This window comes from Scyliorhinus torazame, chromosome 27, assembly GCF_047496885.1.
Source record: "Scyliorhinus torazame isolate Kashiwa2021f chromosome 27, sScyTor2.1, whole genome shotgun sequence".
Lineage (NCBI taxonomy): Eukaryota > Metazoa > Chordata > Chondrichthyes > Carcharhiniformes > Scyliorhinidae > Scyliorhinus > Scyliorhinus torazame.
The window spans coordinates 36,463,378-36,482,984 of record NC_092733.1 but is presented as its reverse complement, the minus strand read 5'-3'; the positions used below and the strand labels follow the sequence as shown (position 1 = coordinate 36,482,984).

At 56.6% G+C, this 19,607-nt stretch overlaps 2 protein-coding genes across 2 annotated transcripts in view; one reads left to right on the top strand and one right to left on the bottom strand.

The window, feature by feature from the left end:
• Nucleotides 1-2,320, bottom strand: part of LOC140403208 (patatin-like phospholipase domain-containing protein 6) — a 198,380-nt gene extending 196,060 nt beyond the window's left edge. The window contains exons 1-2 of the mRNA XM_072490961.1: nt 1,806-2,320; nt 1,066-1,131 (exon numbers count right to left, since the gene is read on the bottom strand). Coding sequence (XP_072347062.1) covers nt 1,066-1,131; nt 1,806-1,844 — 105 coding nt within the window. The 5' untranslated portion in view covers nt 1,845-2,320. The remainder of the gene's footprint in view (nt 1-1,065; nt 1,132-1,805) is intronic.
• The window catches only part of LOC140403402 (uncharacterized), a 960,939-nt gene that overhangs the window by 424,821 nt on the left and 516,511 nt on the right, over nt 1-19,607 (top strand). The window lies entirely within an intron of this gene.

Here is a 19,607-nt window from a genome sequence, read left to right as displayed (position 1 = left end):
TTTTGTACTGTACAATGTCACTTTTTCTATATGCCTAAAATACCTCAATAAAATTGTTTGTTAAAAATAAAATGTAAGCCTATTTGTGACACTAATAAAGGTTATAATTATTATGTGTGCCAAATGCGCTACCTGAGAAATCAGAGAGATTTACCTTTGTTGCATCAGCTATTTTAAAACGTGATTTATGGTTTTTAATGAATCACATTTGCCTGCTCGTTCAGGTTTGTGCTGCTTTTGGTCTTGATTGCTACAGTAAACATGTTAAGTGGTCAGTCAAGGCTTTTCTGTTTGGGAAGTTTGGTTCTTTCACAATCACTGGTCTCCACGGTGATCAAAATAATCGGTCAGCAAGAATAAGTACAAGTTGAAGTCGCAAAGTCATAAAGCAGAAGGCTCTTATTGAGCTGATACGGAGGTCATTAAAAAGGAGGCAGTACCAGCAAATAAGGCCATAAAAAGGGAAGAGTTTTGATGGAAACTTGCGCGGAGCAGAGACAGAGCAGAGCATCTAACCCTGGGCACAGGGCACATCAAGGGCAGGGTCTTTAAGCGAGTCAGTGTTAAAGCACAGAGCTCCGGCAAGCTTGCGGCATGTCCAGTTCTGACCACCAGAGGCACTGCATCACCAACTTGCAACACTTAACTACGGCCAAGTCAAAAGAATCCGATAGCCTCCACATCCCCGCCTGCACGTCAGGCTGGCGATCAACAGTAGCCGGGCTGAGGTTAAGGGTTACCAAGGCTGCCCGAGAGGTCAATGTAGTGCCAACTGACCACCAGCTAGCATACGACCGTGGGGCCAATGCAATATATCTGGTTAAATTCCACCCCTTACGGAGAGGTGGGGACATGCGAACAAGGGGGGGGGGGGCATTCAGCCCCTCGAGTCTGCTCCGATGTCCTCTTGCCACCCTATGCCCAAGTTCTCAGAGCATGCAATCTACAGTGGATGGATTTCTCGGTTGGGTTCTGAGACCAGCAAAGGTGTCAGGTGGCCCAGAGAGGGGAGGTGAGGGGGGGGGGGGGGGGGGGGGGGGGGGGGGGGAGACAACATTCACTCACCATGGTGGTCTGGTGCTGGCCTTCAACCAGAGTCTTCAGGTCCACTAAATCAGCATCAGGTTCATTCTGTAAAACATTGCAAAGAAACATCACCGCACTAAGCTTACGAGTGAGAGACACTTTGAAAAGTTACCAAACCCCGTGAGCTTCTTCAGTCGTGAAGACACTCCACTCCTCATGAACTCCAGGAGCACCGAAAGCTGGAGATTTATGATAACGAAAGACATGGTCCCAGCTGATTCCAGTGGTGTCCCCCACCAGGAGACTTTCCACTCAATGACCCAACCCCATGCAATCCCAGAACAACATGAACGAAGGGGGGGGGGGGGGGGCACAAACGATCCGAAATACTGGTTTAGGATAGAGTGGGATACCAGGTCTGTTAGGGCAGCTTAGAAAGAGTGTAAGAGCAAGGAGGGGTATAAAGGAATCAGGCTAGGCAAATTGCATTCGGTTAAGTGGGGACATGCAGAGCAAAGAGTTTAAAGAGTGAAATAATCGATCAAAAGCCATTTAGGATTTTCCATGCCACCAGCCAAATCCAGGACACTCTCAGCCCAGGGGGTCCGAGGGAAAACTTAAATATTTCCCCCCCCCCCCAGGGTGTCTCCCGCCCTGAAACATTCAAAGCCCGCAGTGTTCCAATACATGCTCATTCCCAGACGACGCTTCCAACACAGCCAAGGGACCAGCACAAACTTCCACACAACACCTCATTAGTAATAAGCGCCGTGGTGTACCTCTAAATCCTCCGCCTGGTGAGCTTCATCCTGCCCCATTCTTTTCACTTCACTCTGTCAAGTCCTCCCCTAGGGGCTGGGCCCTTGTCCAGGACACCAAGGGCAGAACGTGCAAAGGAAGACAAAAAAAAAAGCCAGAGATAATTGGTGATGTTCTCACTCTTTTGAATTAGAAATTCTCAAAGTACCAGGCACATTCCTCTCCCAGATCAATCAGTATTAACTCTCCAAGCAGGCAAGCGTCGGGTATCGATTGCTCCCAACATGTTAAAAACACTTCTATTCTGATCAGGCCTCAGGAAATTACGCCAGCATCTTATCTTGTGGAAGGCAAGGCCACAGATAAGGGGAGTGACGCACAGATTCACAACAAGAAGTTGCAATCAAGATCACAATTTACACTGCCATATTCACAAGTACGGCTCAGCTGGAATAAGTTAGCTTTCCTCGGGAACGGACAGGAATACAGGGTAATGCAACAACGATTTCGGCATTTACGGGATCTGCTGAGTAATGTGCAGGTCAAATTAAAGTAGAAGCAATACTCTCGGAAATACTCCTGTCGCTCCACCTATCAGTTAGGTAGTCTAATCCTGCAGGTTTAAACACAGGAAAGCACAAAGTCTTCTCCCCTCCCGCCACAAACTCTGTCTCTCTGATTCCAGCCTCCTGCCGAGTTCAATGCTGGTGACCTCAGAGCCCGGTTTGTTCACGAGCTGAGTGGCTGACCCCACAGTCACCACCAAGCCCTTGACGAACCCTGTCTCCGCTCATATGTTACTGAAACCCTTATCTGTATCTCTCCTTCGCTCAGGCCCAACGACCGCAATTCTCTATTGTCGTTGCAACTTGTTGGTTGTATTTCTAGCTCCCCGGCCTGCACCCCCCCCCCCCCCCCCCCCCCCCCCCCCCCCCCCCCCCCCCCCCCCCCCCCCCCCCCCCCCCCCCCCCCCCCACTAGCCACCTGTCCCTAGTTGCTCACAGTTGCTCCCATTAACATATTCTGCTCTCTCACCTTTTGCCGCTATTTGCAATCTTCCTTCCTTACTGGCTCCCCTTTGCCTCGTCAATGGCTAATTTGTCTCTCCTTTGCCCCAACCTATCCCCGGTCTTCTATTCTGCCCCACTCCCTCCGCCCCCTTTCCAAAGATGTAATTCTTTTTTAAATAAATTTAGAATACCCAATTTTTTCCCAATTAAGGGACAATTTAGTGTGGCCAATCCACCTACCCTGCACATAAGACCATAAATAAGAACTAGGAGCAGGAGTAGGCCACCTGGCCCCTCGAGCCTGCTCCACCATTCAATGAGATCATGGCTGATCTTTTGTGGACTCAGCTCCACTTCCGGCCCGAACACCATAACCCTTAATCCCTTTATTCTTCAAAAAACTATCTATCTTTATCTTAAAAACATTTAATGAAGGAGCCTCTACTGCTTCACTGGGCAAGGAATTCCATAGATTCACAAACCTTTGGGTGAAGAAGTTCCTCCTAAACTCAGTCCTAAATCTACTTCCCCTTATTTTGAGGCTATGCCCCCTAGTTCTGCTTTCACCCGCCAGTGGAAACAACCTGCCCGCATCTATCCAATCTATTCCCTTCGTAATTTTATATGTTTCTATAAGATCCCCCCTCATCCTTCTAAATTCCAACGAGTACAGTCCCAGTCTACTCAGCCTCTCCTCGTAATCCAACCCCTTCAGCTCTGGGATTAACCTGGTGAATCTCCTCTGCACACCCTCCAGTGCCAGTACGTCCTTTCTCAAGTAAGGAGACCAAAACTGAACACAATACTCCAGGTGTGGCCTCACTAACACCCTATGCAATTGCAGCATAACCTCCCTAGTCTTAAACTCCATCCCTCTAGCAATGAAGGACAAAATTCCATTTGCCTTCTTAATCACCAGTTAACCAACTTTTTGCGACTCATGCACTAGCACACCAGGTCTCTCTGCACAGCAGCATGTTTTAATATTTTATCATTTAAATAATAATCCCTTTTGCTGTTATTCCTACCAAAATGGATAATCTCACATTTGTCAACATTGTATTCCATCTGCCAGACTCTAGACCCACGCAGACACGGGGAGAATGTGCAAACTCCACATGGACAGTGACCCAGAGCCGGGATCGAACCCGGTCCTCGGTGCTGTGAGGCAACAGTGCTAACCACTGCGCCGCCCCTCCAATATATACTTCTGTACATATTTCTACCTTGCTTCTTACTCTCTAATTATAATCTTTATTGGTGTCACAAGTAGTCTTACGTTACCACTGCAATGGAGTTACTTTGAAAATCCCCTCGTCGCCACACTCCGGCGCCTGTTCGGGTACACGGAGGGAGAATCAGAATGTCCAAATTACCTAACAGCCCGTCTTTCGGGACTGGTGGGAGGAAACCGGAGCACCCGGAGGAAACCCACACAGACACAAAGAGAGCGTGCCGACTCCGCACAGGCAGTGACTCAAGCCGGGGATCGAACCAAGCCGGGGATCGAACCAGTGTCCCAGGTGCTGGTAAGCCACAGTGCTAACCACTGTGCTACCGTGCCACCCATAGTGCTACTGTGCCTCCCAGCATCTCTGACAGACCTACTGAATTTATCCAGCATCTTCTGCTTTTATTTCAGGTTTCCGGCATCTGCGGTATTTTGCTTTCATTGACCCCCAAAGCTCCACTGGCCGTCTCTCATCTTTACACCCTTCAGAAAGGGGAACTCATCCTAAACTCTGCCTTCATCCAGCCTCTTACAGAGCAGATACATTTATGAGGAAGCTGGACCAATACAGGGGTGGGAGGTGGATTGAATGGAATGTGAACGGCAGCAGCGGCCAGCATGAGCATGGGCTGTTCCTGAGTAAAGATCACCCTGCTCAGGAGCGACACAGCAGCATTGGAAACAGCAGAGCTGGGAGCTCAGAGTGTCAGCCACAAGGTAACGCCACAATGCCACGGGGCAGAGCTGATACCCCCTTGCCAAGATCTAGGTATCCAGGTTTATTCGCAATGCTGCTGCTCCAGTGATGAGCGCACTCCAGGACAAGGTGGCTTTTATGCAAAAAAAAAAGTCTGTGGCATTCCCTGAAATGCAAACCAGACCTATCCTATTACAGGTTTCCATTACTTGCATTCCTCTGCCTCTTCTGGTCCACACAGCTCCACTGCAGCCTGCGTGCGGAACCACTCCTGGTTGACGCACGCACACAGGCCAAGGCACTCGAGCAGGATGAAACGGGAGAGATTTAGGACAAGGTAGATGGTGCGGGGAGCAGGACAATGAAAAAAGTGTCCAGGCTGAGTCAGAGTGTGTGGAACAACAGCAACCGGACTGGCAACACCAAACTGCAACTCTATTCAGCTCAGGCCCTCAGTCCAATCCTCTACAATGGACAACATATGCCAGGCAGGAGTAAAGGCCGATCGGCCTCCTCATTCACTCAGACATGCCCTCAGCATCGCTTCGCAGAGCAAGGTCACCACTCAAGGAGTTTTTGGAGCGTGCGAGCGTTGCTCAGTCAGCGATGACAACACTGTGTCGGCCACATTGACTGGATGGATGACTGGCAGATACCCAAATCTCAACGAGCCACAGGGCTGCGACCCCCCCCAGAGTATCCATACCCCTGCTATTAGGACGCCTGCAAGTGAGATATGAAGTGAAGACGACAATGTTGACCCTGAAACGGGGAGACAGATGCGGACAGTCGTGACCGCTGCAGGCGAATTGTTTGGAGGCAGATTGGAAGAGCATCTTTCCTTGGTGAAGGTAGAAGAGGCTCACTTGGCATCTCAGCTATGCTCTCTCCCTCCCTGTCTGTATCCCTTTTTCAAACCCTGATCAGTCCTCTCGCACCTTTTTACTACTTATCTGCCAATTAAACACATTTGGATTTCCTTTGACGTTAGCTGCCAGCCTCTTCTCATTCTCTCTCTTTGCTTTTTTCACTTCCCTCTGAACTTTTGATTGATAGCAGAGTGGGACAGTCTCGCAGTCACAGACGTGTGGAGCAGAGGTCAGAACGGGTAATGCATGGGTTGGTACGGCGATGAAACGCAAGAACATCCAGCTAGTTCAGGAAAGGCAATACTCCTCCTGCAGCCAAGTGCCCTGAACTCCATGTAACTCCCCTCCCACGCTTACTTGACTCAATCCCCACTGAGGCAACCCCGACAGGCTGTGCAATTGCAATTCGATTTTCTAAACTCGAGTGCAGTATATGAACCATTCAGATGTCACGAATAAATGCCTGAAAAACAGAAACTAGGCGCAGGCTGGACCATTCGGCCCTTCGAGCCTCCTGTGCCATTCAATCTGATCATGGCCGATCTTCGATCTCTGCCATATCCCTGCTTTCTCCCCATACTCCGTCTCGCCATTAAAATCTAAAACCTTATCCATCTCTTTCTTGAATACATTCAGTGACTCGGCCTCCACAGCCTCCTGTGGTAGAGAATTCCACAGCTTCACTACCCTCTCAGTGAAGAAATGTTTCCACCTCTCAGTCCCACATATACATTAATATCCCGTATTCCTGAGACTGTGTCCCCTGGGTCTAGATTCCCCAACCAGGGAAAACATCCTCTCTGCATCCAGGCTGTCCGGCCCTGTTAGAATTTTATACGTTTCAATCAGATCACCTCTCATCCTTCTAAACTCTAGTGAATATATGCCCAGTCATAGATCATACCATAGAATTTACAGTGCAGAAGGTCGTCATTCGGCCCATCGAGTCTGCACCGGCCCTTACAAAGAGCACCCTACTCAAGCCCACGAATCTACCCTATCCCCGTCACCCAGTAACCCCCACTTAACCTTTTTTGGACACTAAGGGCAATTTATCACGGGCAATGCACCTAACCCGCACATCTTTGGACTGTGGGAGGAAACCGGAGCACCCGGAGGAAACCCACGCAGGCAAGGGGAGAACGCGCAGACTCCGCACAGACAGTGACCCAAGCCGGGAATCGAACCTGGGACCCCTGGCGCTGTGAAGCAACTGTGCTAACCACTGTTACCGTGCTGCCCAGTCGAACCAATCTCTCCTCATAGGATAGTCCAGCCAAGGAACCAAACGAAGCACAGCTCTCTGAGAAATGCTCAGTAGAGAGCAGGGGGGGGGGGGGAGGAGGGGGAGGAGGGGGAGGAGGAGGGGGGGGGGGGGGAGAAACGACGACGACAGCACCGACCATGCAGATTCTCAGAGCTTGCATTACCAGATGCAGTGCTAATTCACCCACGTTAACACAGCTCCTGCGGCGAGTGGGACTGCTCTGTAACATGAAGTGACTATTACAGCACACAGCCCTAGCTGCTCCCTATCGGATCCTCCGCTGCGCCCTGGACACTGAACGCAGCAAAACACAAAGCAGGTCCATCAGGCCGCAAAAGGCCACAGGATCGCACATTGACTTAACAAAGAAAGCTACCTAACCAGCTGGGCGCAAATCCATCCCCTGGGCACTGCCCACGTCTGCAGGTTTTCTATACACCACGGTTCACCTCTACTGTGAGCAGTACCCGATACAAGTAAACTGGCTGTTTTAGCACAGGCTGCAAGGGTTTCTGTCAGTGCATAACAGACACGCACGGTCAAAGGTTACTCTGCTTTTTACGGGACATTTTCCAGAATTGACTGTTTCTTCGATATATCCTTGCTAAATATTTAAACGGTCTCAAATTTTAAAGCATAAACGTCTCAGGAATTCTGCTGATTGGCCTCCCTATCCACATCGTCCAGATAAAGACTCACCTCAGGGGGATGCAGTTAGCCACTGACAGGATATCAGCAGCAGCGTGCACTCAACACTGGAATAAGCCTCTCGGCTGTCAGCAGGCAGCCAGTTAAAGCAACGCTTTGGTGATTCAGCATTTTTGCTAAATGCTGCGCGCTGGCCGGCACAACATCCACATTGTCAAATCCCACGCACGTCAGCTTTTGGAGCCTGCGAAGGGTGCCTCGGGAGTGCATGTGGCAGCAGCTGCCCGCTTCCCTCTCCTGCCTGTCCCCACTGGATTCGAAAACCCTGCCACAGTGCACAGGAGGACGGGCCGGGGGGGGGGGGGGGCTGGCATTTCTGTGGCTGCAGATGGTACGTCCTTCCCTGGTGCCAGGGACAAGGGCGTCACTGAATGGCTGCAGAGGGGGGGGGGGGGTGATGGAGGGACGGCGGAGGGGGCGGGGGAGTGAACAGCCATGGGGTGTTGCCCGTTTTGGTGCTGGTGACTCGATGAGAAGGAGACAAAGATCTGCACTCAATAGAGAGAGAGAGAGAGTTATGATTACTCCTGGCGTCGCTCGCTAGGGGCTATGGAAATAGGATGGAGCAGATGAATGCGTGGCTGGAGAGATGGGGGGGGGGGGGGGGGGGGTAGATTCTTTGGACTGATCCTGTGGGAGATTGAGCTGTCCAGGCCAGACAGGTTAACCCTGAACCCAACAAGAGACCAATTGCCTTGAGGGATCGAGTGCTCCTGGGGGAGGGTTTGAACTGACTTTCCGGGGAAATGGGAACCCAGAAGGTAACAATAGAGAATTAAAATCAAGGTGCACAAATGGCTGGGGGAGGGGAGTGGGGGGGGGGGGACAGAAATACAGGAAACAACCTCATTTTCACGGAATGGGTCGAGGCCAAGTTCATTCTGTAGAAAAGGACTTTCCTTAAAAAAAACCCGTCCCCCCCGTGGGGGAGGCTTCAGCCCAATGACTCAGTGGCAGGACTGACCCTGTGGCCGGACTGACCCTGTGGCCGGACTGAGCCTGTGGCCAGACTGACCAGCCCAGAACTGTCACTGTTAAACCCGCAGCTCCTCAGTAGTGGGAGATTGCTACAGGTACTGCAGCGCTGACTGAGTTTGTTGGTGATCAATAACCAATATAAATCGACCCACAAACAACCACAATGCAGTACAAGCTCGCAAGCCTGCCCGTCAAACAGCCATTTCCGGTAAATTGGTATTACGGGAAAACGGGATTTACCTGTAACAATAGAGTAAAAAATTATAGAAGGCTGTTTGGCACATCGCGTCTGCACTAGCCCTTGGAAAGAGCACCCTACTTAAACCCACGCCTCCACCCTACCCCCGTAACCCAGCAATCCACCTAACCTTTTTGGATCCTGTGGGGCAATTTATCACGGCCAATCCACCAAACCTGCACATCTTTGGACTGTAGGAGGAAGCCGGAGCACCCGGAGGAAACCCACGCAGAGGTACTAGGTGGGTCCAGAGTTAGGGTTTATTGTGCTGGTATGCGAATGTGCTCAGAAGAGACCTCACTGGAGGAACCTCCGGATTGAAGGGGCATAATTCTCCGAGGACACGCGGTGACAAGAGGAGGCCCAGAAAAGGAGCCTGAGAAAGGAATATCAACAATGGGGAATCCAAGGACCGATCCCGTCTCCCGGAAACACCTGTCAAGTGTGCAGTCGAAGATCTAGCACCATGTTCACCAGCCAGGCAAGGACTCAAAGAACCCAAGACCAGTAACACCAGTTTCCTAGGAGGGCAATCCAACTCGCTCGCGGGCGATCGCCAAAGAGGAGGTGAATGTGCGAAATAAGGTTAATGAGCTGCTGCCGCAGATAGCCATGATGTTGCGGCAATAATGGAGGCCTTCCTCAAAGATAGGCAGGACTAAATATCGCTGGATGCAAGGTGTTAAGAAGAAAAAGAGATATGGGGCAGAGTATTAATTAAGGAGAATATTACAGTGAAGAGAGGGGATGTCCGAGAGGGCTCAAGGACAGAATCTATTCGGTTAAAACTAACAGGCAATCGAGATACCATTGCACGGTCGGGTGCATTCAATGGGCCACTACCTGGTGAGATTTAGAGCGAATAGAAATGCAGGAAATTACAGGGGAGATATTTTGAGTCCATCAAGATATATCCCAACGGGAGGGGAAGAAAGTAGAACAACTAGACGGAGTCCCCTGCGCAATGGCAGAGATATTGGATAAGATGAAGCAGGGGGGAAAATAAGGCAATATGTCAGATGTCAGCTTGATAATACATACGCTAACTGAATGAGATAGTTCGGAGGGAAGCGAGAAGAGAAACAAAGAGAAGCAAAGAGGGAGTATGAGAAGAGGCTGGCAGCAAATGTGTTTAATTAGCACACAAACAGTAAAGGAATGGTAAAATGGGTAGAGCGGATTCGGATCAGAGAGGATTTAGCCAGGGAGGAGGTCCAAGATACCAAATTAATAATTCAACTCTGTCTTTACCAAGGAAGATTTTACCAAAGCCAGTAAAAGAGGGGGCAGTTCTCACATCGGATGGATGAAAAATTAAAGAGGTGGCTATTTTAGAAAGACAAAGATTCATCCAGACTCGAAGCGTTAGCTCCCTTCTCTCTCCACAGATGCTGCCAGACCTGCTAAGATTGCCCACTATTTTCCATTTCAGATTCCAGCATCCGCAGTAATTTGCTTTTATATTAGAAAGGCTAACTGTACTTAAAGCTCCGAAGTCACAACGGCCAGATTTGGATTTGGGTATATTGTCACGTGTGCCGATGTACAGTGAAAAGTATTGTTCTGTGTACAGTCCAGACAGATCATTCTATACATGAAAAAATAGGACATACACAATGTAAATACATAGACACGGGTGAAGCATACAGGAGTGTAGTACTACTCAGGAGAGACCAGTTCAGTCCATAAGATTGAATTGGATTTGTTTATTGTCACGTGTACCGAGGTACAGTGAAAAGTATTTTTCTGCGAGCAGCTCAACAGATCATTAAGTACATGAAAAGAAAAGGAAATAAAAGAAAATACATAACAGGGCAACACAAGGTACACAATGTAACTACATAACACCAGCATCGGATGAAGCATACAGGGTGTAGTGTTAATGAGGTCAGTCCATAAGAGGGTCGTTTAGGAGTCTGGTAGCAGGGGGAAGCTGTTTTTGAGTCTGTTCGTGCGTGTTCTCAGACTTCTGTATCTCCTGCCCGATGGAAGAAGTTGGAAGAGTGAGTAAGCCGGGTGGGAGGGGTCTTTGATTATGCTGCCCGCTTTCCCCAGGCAACGGGGGTGTAGATGGAGTCAATGGATAGGAGGCGGGTTCGTGTGATGGACTGGGCGGTGTTCACGACTCTCTGACGTTTCTTGCGGTGCTGGGCCGAGCAGTTGCCATACCAGGCTGTGATGCAGTCATTCAGGAGTCTGGTAACAGCGGGAAGAAGCGGTTTTCGAATCTGTGCATCAGATCAGATGCATCTGAGAATACCGAGTAAAGTACTGGTCAAAACTGGAGGTAGCGCTGGTTAAACCTTCCGATCCCTCCTTAGAAACAGAGGGTCAGAGGATTGTAAGTATTACACCCTTGTCCAAAAAAAGGGTGCAAAGATCAACACAGCCCCTACAGCCCAGTCAGTTTAATCTCGCCAATGGGGCAGCTTCCAGAATTAGCAGTACTCCGACAAATATGGATGGAGTAAGGAACGCCTGCTCAGATTTGTTAAGGGAAAATCATGTTTAACTAACTTGATTGGGTTTGTAGATGTGGCAACAGAGGGGTTGACGGGGCGAGTGCAATTGATGCGGTGACTAATTGAAGCAAAATCAAATGAACTGTGGGACAAATTAAAGGGACAGTCCCTTAAAAGGAAACAGCCTTAAACAAAAACAAAAAAAAAAATCGCAAATGAGACTTAAAACATTAAAATCAAAATGTGATTAAAGGAGTCAATAAGACACCACAGTCCCTGCGGTGCCCAAGGGGCACGGGAGGTCTCAAGGCTGCCAGTGGGTTCCGCATGCCCCCTCGGCAGAGACACCTGGCCGCGAAATGTAGCCGCGGTAGAGGGGCAGGCAGTCAGTTCGGACAACCCCCCTCGATAGATCTTGGGGAGTATTGTGAGCTGTGAGGAGGATATTGAGAAACCTCATGGGGATATAAGGCAGGATGGCAGAACGGGCAGGCACGTGGCGGATGATATGAAATGCAGAGAAGTGTGAATTGATACATTTTGGTAGGAAGAACATGGGAAGGCCGTCGAACATAAAGTATTCAATTTACAGGGGGTGGTGTGCAGGAACTGAGGAAGCTCAAATCATTCATGGTGACAGGGCAGGTTGAGAGCGTGTTAATAAAGCATATCGGATATGGGCTTTATATACAGAGTACAAAAGCAAAAACGTTCTGATGAAACTTTTAGGAAACACAAGTGTGGGCCAACACACGTGTACCCAATCCCGGACACCACAGTTTAAGGAAGTATGAAGGCATTAGAGAGGATGCAGAAGAGATACACGTGAATGCTGTAGGGATGGTGGACTTCAGTGCAGGAACACTGAGAAGCTGGGGCTGTTCTCCATCGCGAACTGAAGGTGGAGAGAGGGTTTGACAGTGGTGCTCAAACCTCAAGATAGAGTGGACAGGGAAACATTCCCCTTGGCGTGGTGTCGAGAGCCAGAGGACACCGCTTCCAGCTGAGCAGCGAAAGGACCCAAGGCGACATTCGCCGATTAGTTGGGATCTGCAGTGCACTGCTCGAGTGTGCGGTGGAGGCAAATTCAATCGCGGCTTTCGAAAGGGAACTGGAGAATCTTCTGGAGGTTTGTTTTAAATAAAGGAAGGTGATGGGGAATGAAAGTAGCTGGCGTTACTCTGACAGAGAGTGGCATGGACAGGGAGAGTCCAAGTGCCGACATGTGTCCTGCAAGCATTCTAGGATTCGACAATACCCTGGTTTCCCGCTCTCGCTCTAGGTCAATCTTCAAGCCACAAAGAACGGTTCCCAAATAGGGACAACTTTGGAAAGAATATAATAAAAACAAAATACTGCAGATGCTGGAAAAGTGAAACAAAAACACTGGAAAGACTCAGTAGGTTTAGCAGCATCTGCGGAGGAAGGAAGACTGGGAATGGCGAGTCTGGCTGACTCCTCTTTGAAAGATAGTTTTTGTATAATTGCTGCTGATTTGCTCACATTAATTACGACAAGCCGCTGAACTTCACCCGATGTTAGATTCCTCGGGATGCTAACTTTTTCGCTCAACTGTAAATGCCGACACAAAGCACCATATTCAGCACATCGACCATCCCCTCGGCAATATCCAGTTACCCAGTTCTCACACTGATGCTGACCGCCTGATTTTTGCTGCTTTACACACAGGTTTTGACTGTCATTTTGACATCCCAAGGTTCTCTTCCTCTTTCCACCCACCTTATTTTACCGAGTTAAAATATCGTTCATGCCCATTTTTACTTCTAAGAGACACAACCTACACCTGGACGATCAGGCCACAAAAATAAAGTTCCAGGTTTCGGGTAGCTGCACAGATCCTTCAAGACATTTCAATTAGTCGAGCTCACCTAACACTATGTCTTTTCACAACCAACAGCAGCCACATGCGTGAGGCCCACGTTCACCCTCCAATCTAACGGACTCCTTCTGGTCTCAGCCCCCTCGCCCCAGAACATGGACCTGGACATCGATGGCAGAGCTGAACAGAGTGAAGAACTGCAAACGTGCATCCAGCTGCTCATCATCCAAAACAAAACTATTTTGTGCCCAAAACCGGCTTCACAAGCTGAGACGTTCCACCCCAACTTGCCAAAGACAGTCCAGGTGTGTCGGCTCCGCTTGACTGACGCTGTGCAATGCAGCGAGTAGCAGGATGGGCTGCGAGTGGATTGGATGTGTGCAGGGGTCGAAGGTGACGGCGAGGGGAGGGAGGGAATGGGGGTGACGGGGCGGGGATGGGGGGGTGGGAGGACGGGGCGGGGATGGGGGGGGTGGGAGAACGGGGCGGGGATGGGGGGGGGGGGGGAAACGGGGCGGGGATGGGGGGGAGAGAACGGGGCGGGGATGGGGGGGGGAGAGAGAACGGGGCGGGGATGGGGGGGGAGGAGAACGGGGCGGGGATGGGGGGGGGAGAGAGAACGGGGCGGGGATGGGGGGGAGAACGGGGCGGGGATGGGGGGGGGAGAACGGGGCGGGGATGGGGGGGGGGAGAACGGGGCGGGGATGGGGGGGAGAACGGGGCGGGGATGGGGGGGGAGAACGGGGCGGGGATGGGGGGGACGGCGCGGGGATGGGGGGGACGGCGCGGGGACGGCGCGGGGATGGGGGGACAGGGCGGGGAATGGGGGTGATGGTGCGGGATGAGATGCAGAGGGTGGGGGGTCAGTGGGTGGGTTTTGGGGGAGTTTGGGGGGGGTCCGGTGGGTGGGTTGGGGGAGGGGTCAGTGGGGGGGGGTTGGAGGGGTCAGTGGGGGGGGGTTGGAGGGGTATGTGGGGGGGGGTTGGGGGGGGTCGGTGGGTGGGTTGGGGGGGTCGGTGGGTGGGTTTTGGGGGGGTTGGGGGGGTCAGTGGGTGGGTTTTGGGGGGGTTGGGGGGGTCAGTGGGTGGGTTGGGGGGGTCAGTGGGTGGGTTGGGGGGGTCAGTGGGTGGGTTGGGGGGGTCAGTGGGTGGGTGGGGGGGGTCAGTGGGTGGGTTGGGGGGGGTCAGTGGGTGGGTTGGGGGGGGTCAGTGGGTGGGTGGGTTGGGGGGGTTCAGTGGGTGGGTGGGTTGGGGGGGGGTCAGTGGGTGGGTTGGGGGGTCAGTGGGTGGGTTGGGGGGGGTCAGTGGGTGGGTTTTGGGGGGGTTGGGGGGGTCAGTGGGTGGGTTGGGGGGGTCAGTGGGTGGGTTTTGGGGGGGTTGGGGGGGTCAGTGGGTGGGTTGGGGGGGTCAGTGGGTGGGTTGGGGGGTCAGTGGGTGGGTTGGGGGGGTCAGTGGGTGGGTTGGGGGGGTCAGTGGGTGGGTTGGGGGGGTCAGTGGGTGGGTTGGGGGGTCAGTGGGTGGGTTGGGGGGGTCAGTGGGTGGGTTGGGGGGGTCAGTGGGTGGGTTGGGGGGGGTCAGTGGGTGGGTTGGGGGGGGTCAGTGGGTGGGTTGGGGGGGGTCAGTGGGTGGGTTTTGGGGGGGGGTTGGGGGGGTCAGTGGGTGGGTTGGGGGGGGTCGGTGGGTGGGTTTTGGGTGGGTTGGGGGGGTCAGTGGGTGGGTTGGGGGGGTCAGTGGGTGGGTTGGGGGGGTCAGTGGGTGGGTTGGGGGGGTCAGTGGGTGGGTTGGGGAGGGTCAGTGGGTGGGTTGGGGGGGGTCAGTGGGTGGGTTGGGGGGGTCAGTGGGTGGGTTGGGGGGGGGTCAGTGGGTGGGTTGGGGGGTCAGTGGGTGGGTTGGGGGGGTCAGTGGGTGGGTTGGGGGGGTCAGTGGGTGGGTTGGGGGGGGTCAGTGGGTGGGTTGGGGGGGGTCAGTGGGTGGGTTTGGGGGGGGGTCAGTGGGTGGGTTTGGGGGGGGGTCAGTGGGTGGGTTTGGGGGGGGGTCAGTGGGTGGGTTTGGGGGGGGGTCAGTGGGTGGGTTTGGGGGGGGGTCAGTGGGTGGGTTTGGGGGGGGTCAGTGGGTGGGTTTGGGGGGGGGTCAGTGGGTGGGTTGGGGGGGGGTCAGTGGGTGGGTTGGGGGGGGGGGTCAGTGGGTGGGTTGGGGGGGGTCAGTGGGTGGGTTGGGGAGGGGTCAGTGGGTGGGTTTTGGGGGTGGGTTGGGGGGGGTCAGTGGGTGGGTTTTGGGGGTGGGTTGGGGGGGTCAGTGGGTGGGTTGGGGGGGGTCAGTGGGTGGGTTGGGGGGGGTCAGTGGGTGGGTTGGGGAGGGGTCAGTGGGTGGGTTGGGGAGGGGTCAGTGGGTGGGTTTTGGGGGTGGGTTGGGGGGGTCAGTGGGTGGGTTTTGGGGGTGGGTTGGGGGGGGTCAGTGGGTGGGTTTTGGGGGTGGGTTGGGGGGGGTCAGTGGGTGGGTTGGGGGGGGTCAGTGGGTGGGTTGGGGGGGGTCAGTGGGTGGGTTGGGGGGGGTCAGTGGGTGGGTTGGGGGGGGTCAGTGGGTGGGTTGGGGGGGGTCAGTGGGTGGGTTGGGGGGGGTCAGTGGGTGGGTTGGGGGGGGTCAGTGGGTGGGTTGGGGGGGTCAGTGGGTGGGTTGGGGGGGGTCAGTGGGTGGGTTTTGGGGGGGGTTGGGGGGGTCAGTGGGGGGGTTGGGGGGGTCAGTGGGTGGGTTGGGGGGGTCAGTGGGTGGGTTGGGGGGGTCAGTGGGTGGGTTGGGGGGGTCAGTGGGTGGGTTGGGGGGGTCAGTGGGTGGGTTGGGGGGGGGTCAGTGGGTGGGTTGGGGGGGGGTCAGTGGGTGGGTTGGGGGGGGGGTCAGTGGGTGGGTTGGGGGGGGGTCAGTGGGTGGGTTGGGGGGGGGGGTCAGTGGGTGGGTTGGGGGGGGGGGTCAGTGGGTGGGTTGGGGGGGGGGGTCAGTGGGTGGGTTGGGGGGGGTCAGTGGGTGGGTTGGGGGGGGTCAGTGGGTGGGTTGGGGGGGGTCAGTGGGTGGGTTGGGGGGGGTCAGTGGGTGGGTTGGGGGGGGTCAGTGGGTGGGTTGGGGGGGGTCAGTGGGTGGGTTGGGGGGGGGTCAGTGGGTGGGTTTTGGGGGGGGGTCAGTGGGTGGGTTTTGGGGGTGGGTTGGGGGGGGTCAGTGGGTGGGTTTTGGGGTGGGTTGGGGGGGGTCAGTGGGTGGGTTGGGGGGGGTCAGTGGGTGGGTTGGGGAGGGGTCAGTGGGTGGGTTTTGGGGGTGGGTTGGGGGGGGTCAGTGGGTGGGTTTTGGGGGTGGGTTGGGGGGGGTCAGTGGGTGGGTTGGGGGGGGTCAGTGGGTGGGTTGGGGGGGGTCAGTGGGTGGGTTGGGGAGGGGTCAGTGGGTGGGTTGGGGAGGGGTCAGTGGGTGGGTTTTGGGGGTGGGTTGGGGGGGTCAGTGGGTGGGTTTTGGGGGTGGGTTGGGGGGGGTCAGTGGGTGGGTTTTGGGGGTGGGTTGGGGGGGGTCAGTGGGTGGGTTGGGGGGGGGTCAGTGGGTGGGTTGGGGGGGGTCAGTGGGTGGGTTGGGGGGGGTCAGTGGGTGGGTTGGGGGGGGTCAGTGGGTGGGTTGGGGGGGGTCAGTGGGTGGGTTGGGGGGGGTCAGTGGGTGGGTTGGGGGGGTCAGTGGGTGGGTTGGGGGGGGTCAGTGGGTGGGTTGGGGGGGGTCAGTGGGTGGGTTGGGGGGGGTCAGTGGGTGGGTTTTGGGGGGGTCAGTGGGTGGGTTTTGGGGGGGTTGGGGGGGTCAGTGGGGGGGTTGGGGGGGTCAGTGGGTGGGTTGGGGGGGTCAGTGGGTGGGTTGGGGGGGTCAGTGGGTGGGTTGGGGGGGGGGGTCAGTGGGTGGGTTGGGGGGGGGGGTCAGTGGGTGGGTTGGGGGGGGGTCAGTGGGTGGGTTGGGGGGGGGGTCAGTGGGTGGGTTGGGGGGGGGGTCAGTGGGTGGGTTGGGGGGGGGGTCAGTGGGTGGGTTGGGGGGGGGGTCAGTGGGTGGGTTTTGGGGGGGGGTCAGTGGGTGGGTTTTGGGGGTGGGTTGGGGGGGTCAGTGGGTGGGTTTTGGGGGTGGGTTGGGGGGGGTCAGTGGGTGGGTTGGGGGGGGTCAGTGGGTGGGTTGGGGGGGGTCAGTGGGTGGTTTGGGGGGGGGTCAGTGGGTGGGTTGGGGGGGGGTCAGTGGGTGGGTTTTGGGGGTGGGTTGGGGGGGGTCAGTGGGTGGGTTTTGGGGGTGGGTTGGGGGGGGTCAGTGGGTGGTTTGGGGGGGGTCAGTGGGTGGGTTGGGGGGGGGTCAGTGGGTGGGTTGGGGGGGGGTCAGTGGGTGGGTTGGGGGGGGGGTCAGTGGGTGGGTTGGGGGGGGGTCAGTGGGTGGGTTGGGGGGGGGGTCAGTGGGTGGGTTGGGGGGGGGGTCAGTGGGTGGGTTGGGGGGGGGGTCAGTGGGTGGGTTGGGGGGGGTCAGTGGGTGGGTTTTGGGGGGGGTTGGGGGGGGGTCAGTGGGGGGGTTGGGGGGGTCAGTGGGGGGGTTGGGGAGGGTCAGTGGGTTGGGTGGGGGGGGTCAGTGGGTGGGTTGGGTGTGGTCAGTGGGTGGGTTGGGGGGGGTCCAGTGGGTGGGTTGGGGGGGGTCCAGTGGGTGGGTTGGGGGGGTTGGGGGGGGTCAGTGGGGGGGGTTGGGGGGGGTCAGTGGGGGGGGTTGGGGGGGGTCAATGGGTGGGTTGGGAGGGGGTCAGTGGGTGGGTTGGGGGGGGGGTCAGTGGGTGGGTTGGGGGGGGGTCAGTGGGTGGGTTGGGGGGGGGTCAGTGGGTGGGTTGGGGGGGGGGTCAGTGGGTGGGTTGGGGGGGGGGTCAGTGGGTGGGTTGGGGGGGGGTCAGTGGGTGGGTTGGGGGGGGGGTCAGTGGGTGGGTTGGGGGGGGGGTCAGTGGGTGGGTTGGGTTTTTTTCGGGGGGGGGGGGGTCCTGTCCCCACCTGTTTCCTCCCCGGGAATAGGCCCGGGTTCCCGGCTGAACCGCTATCGCCTGCGGGAAGCTGCCGCGCCCCGGCCTGCATTTGGGTACATACCTGCCCGCCGCCGCGGCGCCTCTCGTCACAACATCACCCGGTCAACGCTGCGGCCCCGCCCCCTCCCCGCGGAGCCCGCCCCCCTCCCCGCGGAGCCCCGCCCCCACTCGGCTCGGCCCCGCCCCCGTCCCGCGCAACCCCTCCCCTCCCAAACCCCACCCCTGATTGACAGCCGCCGCAGCCAATCGCCACACAGCACCCGCAGTAACCGGAAGCTGAATCCACCAATAGCAGCGTAGCTGCCGGCCCAACTGACAGCCGTCTTCACCAATAGAACCAGCGGCCCTGCTGGCTCTGCCCACCCCTTCAGCCAATCGGCGTGGAGGAAGCGCCGGACTCACTGTTTGATTGGCAGGTCAGCTGCTGGGGGCGGGGCCGTGGCTCACTGTCAGAGCGATTGGGATTGCAGCAGTGTCACAATGCGGCCCGTCCGGCCTGTGCCTGTGTCCGGCCCCCCAGCTCGGCCCCGGCCCCACCGCCCGGCCCCACCGCCCGGCCCCCCGGCTCCACCGCCCGGCCCCACCGCCCGGCCCCCCAGCTCCACCGCCCGGTCCCCCAGCCCGGCCCCGGCCCCCCAGCTCCACCGCCCGGCCCCGCTCCACCGCCCGGCCCCCCAGCTCCACCGCCCGGTCCCCCAGCCCGGCCCCGGCTCCACCGCCCGGCCCCCCCCAGCCCGGCCCCGGCTCCCCCAGCCCGGCCCCCCCCAGCCCGGCCCCGGCTCCACCGCCCGGCCCCGGCTCCACCGCCCGGCCCCCCCAGCCCGGCCCCGGCTCCCCCAGCCCGGCCCCGACTCCACCGCCCGGCCCCCCAGCCCGGCCCCGGCTCCACCGCCCGGCCCCCCAGCCCGGCCCCGGCCCCCCGACTCCACCGCCCGGCCCCGGCTCCACCGCCCGGCCCCCCAGCCCGGCCCCGGCCCCCCAGCTCCCCAGCCCGCCCCGACTCCACCGCCCGGCCCCCCAGCCCGGCCCCGGCTCCACCACTCTCTGTGCAAATGTTTTCCTCACATCATATTCGCTTCTTTTGCGATCAGTTTAAATCTGCGCCCCCCTGCTTCTCGATCTGCTCTGTCCACCCCCCTCATCATAGAATTTATTATCATAGAATTTACAGTGCAGAAGGAGGCCATTCGGCCCATCGAGTCTGCACCGGCTCTTGGAAAGAGCACCCGACCCAAGGTCAACACCTCCACCCCATCCCCATAACCCGGTAACCCCACCCAACACTAAGGGCAATTTTGGACACTAAGGGCAATTTATCATGGCCAATCCACCTAACCTGCACATCTTTGGACTGTGGGAGGAAACCGGAGCACCCGGAGGAAACCCACGCACACACGGGGAGGATGTGCAGATGCCGCACAGACAGTGACCCAAGCCGGAATCGAACCTGGGACCCTGAAGCTGTGA